Genomic DNA, 15,178 nt, shown 5'->3' with positions numbered 1-15,178 from the left:
CTGGACTCCGGGCTCTCTCACCCTTCTTTCCTAGACTCTGTTCGCCTGGCCTCACCCTGTTGCCTGCAAACCTGTGTGACCCTCCTGTGTGGAACCGCTCTCCCTGGGCTATTGGAGGCTGTCCTCCCGCCAGAGCCTCGGCTAATGCCCGTGGGAAACCAAGTCAGCAGGGCTGGATGCGCGGCTTTATTCTAATAAAGTCTGATGTTGTGGAAAGACACCAACGTGTGAGACGGCCACTGTGACAGCCACGTCGCGCTCACGACACATTTACAGCACGGACAGATGGTATGGGGGGGGGGCAAGGTAACAGGATTGCCCTGGTCTTGCTCTGGTGCCAGCAGTTGTGCCTCTGAGGTGTCTGTAAAAGAGAATTACTCTGACATTTCAAAGGTACGTTATCCTAGATGATACCAAGGTAAAGACCAACCTTTGCTAAGGAAGCTGTCGTCCTGGCACGTGACTACCCACCATGACCTGCCCAGTTAGGGATTTATGATCTGACCGTGTGTGGTTACTTTTGGTCACTGAGCTTGTCAGGCCTGCCACGTAGCCTGTTGTACGTTCACATCTGGGTGCTGGGGGTACAATAGTGAGACCCAGACCTTTGCCTTTGTCGGTCCCGTGACCCAGGGGAGTGAGCCGTCTACAGAGGTGAAGGTGGTGTGGACAGAAGAGCTGGGCAGGTGTACAGGGAGTGATGGGAGTGCCGTTTTACACAAATTATGTCTAAGAGGACTTGGGCAAGCTTTCTCAAGCCTGGCCAGTCTCTCTGGTCCCTAGTACCCCTGTGATTGCCATTTGCCAGGCAGCTGTCCCAAGAAAGGGCAAGTGGCTATGCCTGCAGCTGCTCCATGTCCTCAGGGTCAGTTGCAGGTCGCCTACTTGGGCCTGTCCCTGACATCTGCACCTGCCAGGTTTGGGCCTGCGCTTTCCAGATGCCCAAAGGGGGATCAGTGGTCAGGTACCTTTTGAAAGGGAATCAGCCCTGCCTTGGGGGTAAGGGGGTGCTTACCACCTGCAGCCTTGAGTTAGCCTTGTGCATAATCAGTGAAGGCACAAAATCAGGGGTTTAGCCAAAAGCTGAGTGCCCCTCCATCTGGAGGGGGGCCCTGTCCTGCCCTGGCCAGCCCCTTCCCACCTGGCCAGCTTCCTCACCTGCCTCCAGTGGTCTCTGTCACTGGGCTCAGAGTCGCTGATGGGCCTCTAGTGGGCCAGGACAGCAAACTGGAGGGACTCCCTAGTGCGGTCACAAACAGATGAGTGGGGATTTGTTTACCATGGCACAGCCAGGGCCACCTCTCTGAGGAGGTGACACCGCAGCTCAGGGTGAGAGAGGCTGCGGGCAGTGAGTGGCCTGCACAGGGAGCACCTCAGGCTCAGGAGGTCCCCCCACCACATCCCTTCCCTGCGCCCCTCCCCTGTCACAACCTGGACCTCACCTTCCGAAACAATGCTTGTGCCCACATGTTCCCTCTGACCTCCCCCTGCCCATCTTGCCCGTAGGCTCTATCCTTCTACTTCATCGAGACCATTTGGGGAACAGGGTTGGGGGCACCTACTGCCTTGCCCTTCTTTCTGTACCTGGGCCGTGGAGAGATCAGCAGTTAGACCCCTCGGACCAGGGTCCTCATTGGTTGGGATGAGGCCCACCTCTGGTTTTATTTCATTTGAGTCTATTTTTCTTCCTTCCACCATCAGTTCCAAAGCTCTTCTGTCCTCAGACACCTCACCCCGACTCTAGTGTGTTTGGAACATGTCTTTGACAAACGTAAAGGGTTCTTATGTGTGTCTGTGTCTTCAGTGGACAGAGATGTACCGGGTCTCATGTCCACCACATTTTCGTCTCCATTCTCCTAGGATTAAACCCTCACATCGCGTCCACTTGCCCACCTTTCAGACAATCTGTGATGAGGACGCTCGTACGAGTCCCCCCAAGGACTATGGGTAAGGGCTTGGGAGGTACAGGCCCAGAGTAGGGGTATTGGCCAAATGGCACCCCTGTAACGTCACAGAGGGCTGCCAAGGGGGGCTGCACGTCCCCTCCCAGTCGTGTGCTAGAGCCAGCTTGCCCAGGCTTGCAAGAACTATTGTTAATTTTCGGGAATTTTATAAGCCTGTCATTAAAAACAGCCATTATAAAAAATTAAACTTTATTGTATTCATTTTATTTCTTTACCTTTTACAAGGCATTTTACTTCGTCTCACTCTTGCCCATAGTCTAGATGTTATTTACGTCCAGTGTAACCGAATGGGGGAAATGCTGTACATTTGTTATAACGCTGATGAGAAAAAAATGGATTCCCAGCCTGGGCCACTGTCTCTGTGGAGTGTGCACCTTCTCCCCTCATCTTCTCTGGTCCTCTGGTTTCCTCCCGCGTCCCAAAGATGTGCTCGTGAGGTGAATGGTGTCCCAGTGTGAGCGAGTGGGTGTGGGTGCACCCTGTGATGGCAGGGCCTCCTGTCCAGGGGCGGGACCCCCCCTTGTGCCCTGAGCTGCCGGGACAGACTCTGGCCACCCGTGACCCTGAACTGGAATAAGCGATTGGAAAATAACAACCTTACTTGTTTTTATTAATTGTTCTTAAATGTATGTGGCGCTCACATTTACTTCAGTGTTTAATATTAGAAATGTTTTGGGTGTTTCTTTGGAAGTTTGGTGATGTGTTTGTGACCAAAAATATGCCGTAGGAACTTAGCTCTGGTTTATACAAATTAGCCGAGGGTAAAACTGGTTTCTTTATACATCGTTTCACTTCAAGTCGCAGTTTCCAAGAACCTACTGAGGATGTTAGGTGAGGACTTCCGGTAGCCCAGCTGGAGTGCTGCCCAACTCCTCCCAGCTCCGTGTTCATTGAGGTCACACTGGCAGCTTGGACTCAGCCATGGTGGGAGTGTTTACACCCTGGGAATGGGCAAGAGCTACAAATCAGGGCTTGACTGACTGGTTGATTGTCTAGGCTTAAGAAAGTGATGGAGAAAATGCTAACAATGAAGATTAAACGTAAAAGCATGTTGTCATTACATTGTGAATAGCTCACACACACACACACACACTTGAAGCAATATTTCTTCCAGTATTCAAAAACTATTACCCGATTCAGCAAAAGAAGTCCCTCATGGCACTGACTAACAGGTGAGGTTCTGGAGTTAGCGATGCTATAGCTAAAAGAAGTTTAAGTTAAATAACTGTAATTTTTTGAGGTGGAGAAATAGTTGTGCAGGTGATTACACATCAAATTTAGTGACAATGCACTTACCGGGGAAGAGCCGATTGGAACATAACACCGTATGTCAAACAACGCTTGAACTGTAACCATTGCTTGGCAGAGATGAAAATCTTTGTTCACTGGATGCAAATGTTCATAGCAGCTTTATTCATAATAGCCAAAAATTTGAAACAATCCAAATAACGTGACCCCATTTGTGGCTTTCTATGGAATATGCAGTGCTTGGTGTATCTGTCCTCAGTTTCGTGTCCTTGAAATCAATTGTGAGTCATCAGGAAGAATTCTACTTAACCACTGGGTTAACAAAGAGAAGACAGACCACTAGGAGGAGGCATTTGCAATATCAAAAACCATCAAAAAGCACCAGTGGATTAACATTTAGAATGTAAAAAGAAATGCCTGTAAATTGGTGAGAAAAAGACAGGCAATCCAATAGAGAACTGGGCAAACGATAAGAAAAGGCAGTTGATAGAAGGGAAACCAGATCCTTGAGAGTTAACAAAGAGATGCTTATCACTAAAACCTGAAAAATCCAAATTAAAATAACATGATGCCTCATTACATCTATTACATTGCGAAATTAGAAAGTCAAAATTTTTGTTTTTAGATATGGATATCTAATTGTCCCAGCACTATTTGTTGAAAAGAATATTCTTTATCAAATGAACTGCCTTTGAACCTTTGTTAAAAATCTGTTGTCCATGTATGTATGGGTCTATTTCTGGACTGTTTTCTATCCTGATTTATTTACACTATCTAGCTGTACACCAATACCACACTGTCTTGGTTACTGTAGCTTTATAATAAGTCTTGAAGTCAGGTTATGTTAGTTCTCCAACTTTGTTCTTTTGCAAAGTTAATTTGGCTATTTTTGGTCTTTCGCATTTCTATATACATTGTAGAATCACTTGTCAATTTCTAGAAAAAAATTTTTGGGCACAGAGTTGTTCGCAGTGTCCTTTATTATCCTTTGTAATGTCCATGGGATCTGTAGTGATGTCCCATATTTTATTTCTGATGTTAGTAATTCGGGTCCTCTCCTTTTTTAAAAATTGAGATGTAATCGACAAACAACAATATATTAGTTTCGGGTGTACATAAAACTTAGTAGAAACCTCACCTGAAATGAAGTAGGGAGACCAGAAGGTGGAGCTCTCACTCCCCACATCTCACTCGGTTGTGTTATAATAACCCTCCCAACTTCCTCTTCTCGGCTGTAGAAGTTTCCTTCATTTTCAGTGATTTCTTGTGGCCCACCCACCATAGTTGCGTGTTCCAGATTACAATTCTTTGTTGTTTCCAAATAAATCCATTCTGCTGGAGAAATATCTGGCTGAATTTTTGTTTGAGGTTAACATACACAATAATAATGATTAGATATTTATATATATTGTCCTTTATTTTTTTTCTTAGTTTACCTGGCTAGAGACTTCTTGATTTTATTGCTCTTTTCAAAGAACCAGCTTTTGATTTCATTGCTTTTTCTCTATTGATTTTCTCTTTTCAATGTCATCAATTTCTGCTCTAAATTTTTATTTCTTCTGCTTACTTTGGATTTAATTTGCTCTTGTTTTTCCAATACACTACAGTAGAAGCTTAGGTTATTGATTATAGGTCTTTATTTTTTTTATATATGCATTAAATACTACAAATCCCCTCTAAGCACTGACTTTGCTGCATCCCACACATTTTAATGATTCATTTTCATTTTGTTAAAAATATTTTAAAATTTCTCTTGCGATTTCTTCTTTGACCCATGAGTTATTTAGAAGTGTGTTATTTAATCTCCAGATATTTTGGAATTTCTCAGCTACCTTTCTGTTACTGATTTCTAGTTTAATTCCATGTGTCTGAGAGCAGACACTGTATGTTTCTATCATTTTCAATGTGTTAAGGAGTGTTATGGCCGAGAGTGTGGTCAGTCGTGGTGAATGTGCCACGTGAGCTTGAGAAGAATGCGTGTTCTGCTGTTGCTGGAGGGAGTGGTCTTGGGTGTCCACTCTATCCAGTTGGTTGATGGTTGAGTTCAACCACGTCCTTACTGATTTTTCCGTCTGCTAGACCTGTCCACTCTGACAGAGGACTCCTGAGTCTCCAGCCATAACAGTGGGCTCTTCTGTTTCTCTATTATTCTTGCCTTAAAATGTATCTTACCTGAAATTAACCTAGTGATGCCAGTCTTGTTTTTATGAGTATTGACATAGTCTAACTTTTATCTAGTCTTTTACTTTCATCCTTTCTATATCTTTACAAATTAGTTGTGTCTTGTAAACAGCAGATAGTTGTGTTGGTTTTGCTTTTTTTTTTAAGGTGACAATCTTTGTTAACTGTAATATTTTGTCCATTTTCATTGAAGAAAAATCATTGGCATGTACCCTCCTTTTGTATCTTCTTTTGATTATTCTTTTTTAAAAAATTTAATTGGGGAATATTGGGGAACACTGTGTTTCTCCAGGGCTCATCAGCTCCAAGTCGTTGTCCTTCAATCTAGTTGTGAAGGGCGCAGCTCAGCTCCACGTCCAGTTGCCATTTTTAATCTTTAGTTGCAGGGGTTGCAGCCCACCATCCCATGTGGGAATCGAACCAGCAACCTTGTTGTTGAGAGCTTGCGCTCTAACCAACTGAGCCATCCGGCCGCCCCTTTTGATTATTCTTCATCACTCATTTTATTACACACACATTAAAAGTTATTTACTCTGAGGTTTTCTTTTCAGGTCGGTGCAAAATTAATCGCGGTTTTTGCAGTTATTTTTAACCTTTTAAACTGCAATTACTTTTGCACCAACCTAATACCGTGTTTTCCCGAAAATAAGACCTAACCGGAAAATGAGCCCCTAGCATGTTTTTCAGGATGACATCCCCTGAACATAAGGCCCTTATGTGTCTTTTGGAGCACAACTTAACATAAGACCCGGTCTTATTTTCAAGGAAACACGGTAGTAGTTTCGTTAGAAATCACAATGGGTCTACTTAGCTTGTTACAGTGTAAAAATGAATAACACCAGCCTCCATTTATGGTCATGTGGTCTACCACTTTAAACATCCAAAAAACTGGACACGATGCACCAAGTGGAAAATAAACCACAAGCAGCCAGCAAAAAATAAATAATTACAATTAAAAAACTGGACTCATTATGAAACAGTGCTTTTCAGGCAGGAGATAACAGGCAGTGCTCGGCAGTGATCGCAGAAGGAGAACGTCCAGGTGAGTTCTACTTGAGCCCAGCCTCTCCCTGGAGGAATGTTCCAGGCTGCAGGATACAGCTGGCCAGTATCCTGACTTGAGGAGACAGAGAGCAGACTTTGGGGAGCCCCAGCTGACTAGGACTTTTAAGGCAGAGTACCGGGGAGAGCATTGCATAGGGAAAGCAGAAACTCTGGGTTCTGCGGTGTGCCCCCTGCATGGTCTGTGGGGTGCTGGGCTGCTGGGGGGGCTGCCTACCTCGGGAAAGAGCCCTTGGAAGGGTAAGGCTGGACAGCGCTCACTCACGGCACATGTGGCCAGAAATCGGTGTTGCCCCCACCAGCCACAGGGCACTGAGTCCTCAGAAAGCTCTTGCCTCAGTAATGGGTTCAGTCACCTAAAGACTGTTCTGAGCTCACTAACAAAACTTGATGACCCAAAAAGATCAGATTATTTCCAAGTAGCTTGACTGCATTCCAGAACAAAGCTCAGACATATATCCAGGAATGAAAATCTCCAGGACATTGTAAAATTGGTAATATCTGGCATCCAACAAAAATTACCCTAAATGCAAAGAAGCAGGAAAACACAACTCATAATGGGGGAAATGGTTCCGTCAGCACTGAATGGCTGGGCTGACTTCCGGTCTCCCTGCTTCACGCGTGGTGTGTCTGTCTGACCAGGCTCAGAACCAAGTCACATTTGGGGCCACAAAGCCGAGGTTCCCACTTCTTCACTCCCCCGCCCTGTTCAGCTGTCAAAGGCTCAGCTGAATCAACTTGACATGACAGATACCAAATTCCGCCCCTTGGACCCATGCCGCACGGTCCCCCCCAGGCCAAACTTGATGCCACCTTTGCCTCCACACCTTGTGTCCACTGGCAATGCCCTTGGCCTCCACCTCCCCATTTCAGTGCCCGCTTCTGGGAAGGCGAATGCAGGGGTGAGGGGAGGGTTAGTGCAGGGGGCAGGTGAGGGCATCCTGACTGCTGAGAGTTGGGGTGGTGGGCCTGGGGATGCGTCTGCTCTGGGAGGAGAAGGGCCCTCAAACACCGTCCCTGGCAGATACCAAGGCAGGTGTGAGGCAGCTGATCCAGCCCCTTCACGGTCCCTGAGAGCAGCATTCAGACGCCCCTGGGCCCACCTCAGTCCCAGCGTGGTGGCGGCCAAGAGAGTGAGGAGGGGTTAGGGCTGCAGGTGTCGGGGTGGAGGACATCAGAGGGGCTCAATTCCCAAGCTTCGTGGCATCACTGACAGGCCATATTTGCACTGACAACTCGCACACTTCAATGGGCAGCCCCTCGCGGGCTCTGAGCCCAGGCCTAGAGTCCACATCGCCGCTGCACAATTTCTGACCTGAACACCACCCCACCTGCATTCTCCCTGCACCCACCCCTTCCCTCCCTCATCTCTGAAGGCCCCGTCCCTGCCCCCCACCCCTGCCACCAGCCCAGCCCACATATCCAGTTACCCAGAAAGCACTCTGTTTCTCCCACCATCAGCCTCCACCTCCCCTTGGCGGCAGTGGCCTTCCCTTGTGCCATTTGTCCCATCTTATCCCGCCCAGGCCCGGGCTGTGCGATGGCACCTCTCTGCCTGTGTGAGCAGGCCTCACACTTCCTGAGCATTTTCTGAAGAGCCAGTGAGTTTCCAGGTGCTGCAGACACATCAGGGAGCAAAAGTGACAGGCTCGTGCCCTCCAGGCCTGGCAACAGGATAGAGACCAGGCTTTTCAGCAGCAGCACCATCCACAGTTTGGGCCGGGTCACCCTTGCTGGGGGTGGCCTGCACCCACAGTCTGCCTCGCAGCACCCTTGACCTCTACCCGGACGATTCAGTGGCACCTTTCCTTCAGCCAGCCGTGAGCCCACAAAATGTCTCCAGACATTGCCACATATCCCCAAGGGCAAACATGCCCCCCAGGAACCCTGGAGACAAGGAAAAATCAACACGTGGGGTGAACTGTAGAGTGAGTCAGCGGATGAGAAGTGTAAGAAAATTAAAACTGTAGATCAGAGGAAGGGGAGCTGGAGAGGATGGGGTGGTATTTGTGTTGAAGGTCCGTGTCCCCCCAAACTCATTTGCTGAAGCTGTAACTCCCAGTGTGGCTATAATTGGAAATGGGGCTTCTAAGGAAGAAGTTAAGGTTAAACGAGGTCATGGGGTGGGGCCCCAATCCCACAGGGTTAGTGTCCTTCTAAGAGACACCAGGGAGTTCTGTCTTCCTTTCTTCTGCCCTTTCCTCTCCCCTCCCCCTTCTCTACTCCCCTACACACACACACACACACACACACACACACACGCGCGCACACACACACACGCGCACACACACACATATATGATGAAAGGCCACGTGAGGACCAGTGAGAAGACACCTGTCTGCAAACCAGGAAGAGAGTCCTGACCAGACACCAAATTGGCTGGAACTGTGATCTCGGACTCCCAGCCTCCAGAACAGTGAGAAAAGAAATGTCTGTTGTTTAAGCCTCGTCAGTGGGTTTTTTAAAGCGGCCCACATGGACCAAGGCAGATGGAGTGGGTGGGCACTTTCAGCTTTCCCTGAGCAGGAAAGGAGAGAGGGAGGGAGGGAGGGAGGGAGGGGAAGCCCCAGGTTCTCCGCGGGAACTAGAGGCCCAGCTCAGGGAAGGCTCTGGAGCAGGAGCAGCCTGTCCCCAGCCTGGCAAGAAGGCATGGGACAGGCGTGGCTTGGGCAGGGAAGGGGTGGGATGGGAGGCTGCCAGATAGAAGGCCTCCCAGCCTCGTCAGGACTTAGATTGTCACTGGGGTGAGATGGGATCTGTGGAGGGCTGTGAGCAGGGACGAGACAGTGTCTGACAGTGATTTAAAAGGTCACTCTATCACAGCCGCATCGTTCCAATAGCTGAACCGTGGAAGCAGCCCCAGTGTCTCCCCACGGATGAAGGTTAAGCACACACAGTGGGTGTGACTCAGCCTTCAAAAGGAAGGAAATCCTGACACCTGCTACAGCATGGATGGACCTGGAGTACAGTGCTCAGGGAAAGAAGCCTGTCACACAAGACACACATTGTGAGATCCCACGTCCCTGCGTTACTTAGGGTAGTCAGCTCCATAGAGACAGGAAGTAGACGGTGGGTGTGTGGGGCTGGGGACACCGTCAGTCTAGGAAGATGGAAGAGTTCCGGATGACGGAGGGGATGTTCACTACAGTGTGAATACTTAATGCCACTGAGCTGGGCATTTAAAAATGGTTAAAATGGTATATTTTATGGTATATGTATGTACCACAATTTTAAAAGAAGCTGTAAGAAAAGGTCCTTCTGGTTCTTACAGAGGCTGGACCGCAGGGGCAGCAACAGGATGACAGAGGTGACTAAAGAGTCCCGCTGAGGGGCAGAGTGGCCCAGGGTCAGCGGGTATGGGGAGGACAGGACTCTGCTGGCTCTGGGGGTGGAGCGACAAGATTTCTAGGACTGTCTGTTGTGGGTTCTTGTCAGGCAGGGTGTCACGCGGGGTCTCTGGTCCTGCTCCCCACATAAGAACACAGGACATGGTGAGGCCAAAAAGGAACACCCACGGAGCCATAGATAGGGAGTTCATACCACTATAGTCTCACTGACGCCTGGGTTGGGTTGGAGATAGGATCCTGCCGTCAGCTTCTCTGCCCTCCAACCTCACTTGCTAGCTGCAACCCGCCTCTCTGCAATCCGCAATCCACAATCCGCGCTTGCTAGCTCAGCCACCATCCGCTGCTAGCATAGCCACGGCAGTTGTATTAGTGGCCAATGGCTCACTGGTTACAGATGATGGCCAACTAGCCACAGCTGATGGCCAACTAGTCACAGCTGACAGCCATCTACTACCCGAGCTGGCACCTTTCCATGTAAGGCCGACAGCCTGGAAACTGCTCTCCTGGCTGTGTCCCCACAGTTCTGTAGGTTCCTTCTGAGCATCTGCAGGAACCACGCTGCCCTCAGCTGACGTGGGACCGCTATGGATAGAGCTGCTGAGTTTTATCTTGGGGGGAGGATGGCACGTGGAGGGTTAAATCAGACCAGTTTTGGTTTCGCTGACACTGAGAAATCTATTCTCCAAGTGCAGATGGATGGCCAGGGGTATCTGGACTTGGATGGGTACCTAGAGCTGCATGGCTGGTTTCCACACCGGCGACTGGATAAGGTCATAAAGGGTCGGGTGTAGTGGAGAAGAGGCCCAAGGACACGGTCATGGGGAGGGGACACGGATAGGTGGGGGGCAAAGGACTGCCAGCAGCACACAGCAGGTGGCTAAGGTTTAGGGGGAGGGGCCGCCCACGGCCACGTGGGGAGGACCGAGGATTGGTCCCTGGACTCCAGGTGGGTCAGGGCCGGACAGGAGTGGGCTCAAGACAGAGAGGAGAAGCTGGACAGCGAGGAGAGGTACTGGGAGGAGGGGTGCGACGGGCTCACGAGGTTTGTTTTGTTTGGATGTGAAAGAAATCACAGCCTGTTTGGGAAGAGAAGCCTCGATGGACAAGGAAACTCGAGTGCCTGGGGTGGGGAGAGGCAGGCTGGGGCGAGGGGACACCCTGCAGGGTGTGTGTGGGGGGAGCACTACCGCCGGCACTCAGGACCCAGCAGCCCCAGGGCCCCCGACCAATGGCGCTGTCCCCTCGGTAGGGGCGCACGGTCGCAGGGAGGATGCGGCAAGGAGGTCGAGGGCGTGCGTAGGGCAGGGATCGTCAGGCTGGGTTGTGGGATGAAACGAGCCGGAAGGAGAGGATCCTGGGGTGCGGGGGAAGGTGCGCGATGATGGATCGGGTATCCGGACATTGGGACAGCGGACCGGCGACCCCTCTGTAAACAGGACGCCTTGGACTAGCTCTCTGAGATGCCGAGAAAAGCATGGTTCCATTGCACCGCCGCCCGAGGTTTAGCCCGAGCCTCGCTTCTGGGGTAGACTGGTTCCCCTTGCGCACTTGGGCGCAGCCGCGTGCGTATGCGAGGAGAGGGCGACAGGAGCAGGCCACAAGCTGGAGGAGCGTGGGACCGACAGGTAGAAAAAAGCCAGTGCAGCGCTGCGTCCTCGGAGCGCACGTCCCATCTGCCGCTCGGTGCCAGGACCTTCCTTGCCTGCGCCCCGGCGTGGGGCCCCGGACCAAGACGCGCACGGAAATGCGCACGTCCCGCAACGCGGCGCGCGGTGCCCCAGCCCCCGGCTCGAGGACTGGCAGCGGTTCTGGACGACCCCCGCCAGGCCGCGGCTGCAGCGCGACCCTGTCCCCGAGAGCCCGAAAAGGGGCGTTCGGCCCCGCGTCCGCCCCAGCGGCATGAACAGAGTGGCGGGCATGAGCACGGCCCGCGTCCGGTCGGGCAGCGGACGTCCCTATCCCGTGCCTGAGCAACTACCGACCGAAGCTCGGGGGTGGCGGTAGGGGGCGGGACGTAGTCCTGGGGCCCCTTTCCCCGGGATTGCGCGGTCTCTGCGCTCGTGCTGGGCCTTGTAGAAACCAGTGGATGCCAAGTGGCTCCTGTTTCTCAGAGGGGCCGATCTCCCCGCACGCGTGAGCCCGGCGGGAACCTGAAATCCGCGCGCATCGGGCGCGCATGGGTGACACAAAACAACTCTGTGCCTTCACAGGAGAGAAAAGGGTACGGAGAGGTCTAGCGACCACTCCAAAGTCACACAGTTGGAGGGAGGCGATGGAATCTCTAGGCTGGGGGAGGGGGCAGAAGGAGAGTGGTCAATAGGTGTCCGGCTCCGAGAGGTGGAGAGGAGGTGTTGGGAGAAAGGCCGGGCCGGAGTGAGGGCTGGAGAAGCCCAAGGGCCTGAGTCGCTCCGAGACCGGATCTCCTGGGACCACACCGGACCGAGGGGAGCACAGGTGCGCCTTTCATGCACTGTCCTCCAAGTCCCTCGCGTGTAATAGCCCCTCCCTCAGGATCGGCCCCAGGGACACCCCAAGCTCCAGGCGCAGATCTCCCGCTTCCTCAGCTTTGCTCCCGCCGGCGATGGCTCTGAAGGTTCCGCCAGACGACGCCTCCTCCAGGCAGCCCTCCTGACTCCATCCTGTGGTCCGGACCACGCTCCAGGCACAGCCTCCCGCCAGGGTTGGGCACGCGGAGTCCTGAAGCCACCTCGGTCCCTTTAAACTAGTGGTTCTCGCCTTCTTGGGGGGGTTTCCATGACGACGACGTCGGCAGGGAGCGGGGGGGGGGGCAGGTCGGAGCGCATGCGCGGTGCGTGCCGGACGCAGCACGTCTTCCCGAGTCGCCCGCGTAGCTGTCGTGGGGTCCCTGAACCGCGGTAAGGACGGGTTGTGGGGGGTGTCGCTGGGACGGGTGTGCGGGATGGGATGTTCGGGCGATGGGGGTCGGAGTGGGTGTTCGCAGGATGGTGGCAGGGTGGGGACTGCGCTGGGCCCAGGGGGCGGGGTAGGTGTTCGAGGGGTGGGGGGGCGGAGTGACGGGTCGCGGGGATACGGGCGGGGTGGGGGGTTGTCGCAGAGGAGGGTGGAGGGGCGGGCGCCGCTGATCCCTTTCTCTCGCTGCAGGGCGGCCGGCTCCCTCCGCTCGGCCATGGCCCCCCCGCCGCAGCTCAGACCCCCGAGACCGTCGCGGCTGTTGCTGCTTCTGCTGACCGTGGCGCTGCTGGGCTCCCAAGCCCGCGCCGAGCCCGCCGCCGGGAGTGCGGTCCCCGCGCAGAGTAAGTGCCGCGCGCCGGGGTCCCTCGGCCCCGACCGCATTCGGGCGTGCGAGAAGCCCCGCCTCACCTTTGTTCCCGGGCGGTCCTCGAGCCCCGCCCGCAGCCTGGCTCCCCCTCCGCCCCTGAGGTGGGAGGTGGGAGATGGGGGGCGGGCAGTGGCCGGCTGCTTTGGTGGGACCCGGGCTGGGGCGCCCACCTGGCCCCCGCGCTGACCCGCGCCCCCGCAGGCCGCCCGTGCGTGGACTGCCACGCGTTCGAGTTCATGCAGCGCGCCCTGCAGGACCTGCGGAAGACGGCCTACAGCCTGGACGCGCGGGTAAGAGGGCGGGACCCACCAGGACCTCAGGGCTGCGTCCCCAGGCTCCTCACCCCGACCTGTGGTGCAGCGCCCTCATCTGGCTCTAGTTATCCGTGTGACATTGTGGGTGCAAGTGTCACCTGTGAGCACCCCGGTCAAATGCCCTGCACAGTTTCCAGACCCCCTTACTCCCCAAGGCCTCACTGGGCACCTTTCCCTGTGACCCTCCCACAGCCAGACTCTGAGGAAGAATCGCCAGCCCCAATCCATGTGGTCGGGTGATGAAGCCCAGTGGGCAAAAAGGAAACTGAGGCAGGGGGACGGGGGTGTTGGGCATGGCAGGTCACTTTGGGCAGGGCGATCTGGGAGGTTCCCCACTCCCCAGCCTCACCTATGGAGGGATGGGTATGTGCACAGGGTGCCTCAGGGTAAGGGGTTCGTGGGGAACCCCCAAGTCTGGAATGAATAGTGCGCTGCCCGGTCCCCACGCTCTCTTCTGTGCTCCAGCCAAGGAGTTTACATTTATAACAGAGACGGGTACTCTTTCTGAAAAAGGAGGTGATTGCTGTAAGTAGAATGGGAGGCCTCACCCTGGTCGCCTTTTCTGGCCAATTTTGAAGGGCCGAGACAGGCCTGTAGCACCCCAGGATCTGAGGGACCGAGTTGCTCTGAGAAGAGCTGGACTCCCGAGAGAAGCAGTGCCCCCCACTCTCCAGGATGGGTGGGGTGTTAGGGGTTGGGGATTCCTGAGGGAGCAAAAGAGTTGGAGAAGCGGGACAGTAACCGGTGAGGGATGAGCACACAGGGCCCTGCCAGGACGGGTGCACACATAGGACCTGCGGAGGGTCTAGCGGAGAGGAGGGGGTGGGAGGGGCAGAGGGGAGCAGGCCACGAGGGCAGCAGGTGGTCCCTGCAGTAAGTGGGGGGGGGTGGCAGTCAGGTGGGGCTCTGAGAGTCAGGAGCAGGTCGGCGCTGGGCTGCCAGTGGGTTTTGGTGGGAAGCCAGGGGATGGAGCTGGTGGGCGGGGCTGGCTGTGTCACGCTCATGGCCCCTTGTTGCTTTGCAGACCGAGACCCTCCTGCTGCAGGCCGAGCGCCGGGCCCTGTGTGCCTGCTGGCCTGCTGGGCGCTGAGGACCCTCATCAGCACTGTTTGCTCCTCAATAAACACCCAGCCCAGCACTCCTGTGTCCTGTCTTCCTGGTCCAGCTACCAGAGTCCCGCTGTGTCGTCTCCGGTTTCTGGTTGGGCCCATCTCTGGGCCTTGATTTCCCCAGCTGTTCCAGGCCCTCTTGGCACCTATCCCATACCAGTGGCAGTGCTGAGCAGACAGGCACATCCAGCCCCGCACGTGGACCTGTACCCACAGGCACTGCGTGGCTATGGTAGTCCTTCCAGGCACCTGTTTCCTTGCCTGCCTGCCCTCATTTGAGAAACGGGGAGCGTAAAAGCTGGCTCGGTTCCTGGACTGGCCGCCCCAGCACGGAGCTGCTCTCCAGTGCAGTGGGTGGTGGTTGTCGGGGCTCCCTGGAGGCCCAGCCCGTGGGCCCCACGTTGCGGAACCTGCTGAGGCGGAGAAGCCCCAGGCTGCCAGGATAGGGAGGATGACTGGGCAACAGAGAGGGCCCCTCCCCGACGGGAGGGCTGGGGCCTTCCCCACAGCCTCCACCCTGCCTTCTGGGTCCCTTCTGCAGCAGCTCCCAGCCCAGCCCCTGGACAGAAGGGACTCCTGGATGGGGATGTGGGCGTGAATACAGGTGTCACACCCGTGGCAGCAGGCCCAGATACACACACACACACACACA

General features: G+C 54.0%; 1 protein-coding gene across 1 annotated transcript; it reads left to right on the top strand.

The window, feature by feature from the left end:
* Positions 1-12,546: 12,546 nt before the first annotated feature.
* On the top strand, positions 12,547-14,555 carry NICOL1 (NELL2 interacting cell ontogeny regulator 1). Its single transcript, XM_019712497.3, has 4 exons — positions 12,547-12,678; positions 12,926-13,077; positions 13,305-13,393; positions 14,442-14,555. The coding sequence occupies exons 1-4, from the start codon at positions 12,557-12,559 to the stop codon at positions 14,505-14,507; spliced, it is 429 nt and encodes a 142-aa protein (XP_019568056.3). The 5' UTR covers positions 12,547-12,556; the 3' UTR covers positions 14,508-14,555.
* Positions 14,556-15,178: the final 623 nt, after the last annotated feature.

This window comes from Rhinolophus sinicus, chromosome 1 (genome assembly GCF_057876585.1).
Source record: "Rhinolophus sinicus isolate RSI-liver-muscle chromosome 1, RSI-T2T, whole genome shotgun sequence".
NCBI lineage: Eukaryota > Metazoa > Chordata > Mammalia > Chiroptera > Rhinolophidae > Rhinolophus > Rhinolophus sinicus.
Note: the sequence above shows the minus strand (reverse complement) of the source record. Positions and strands in the feature narration are given on the sequence as shown.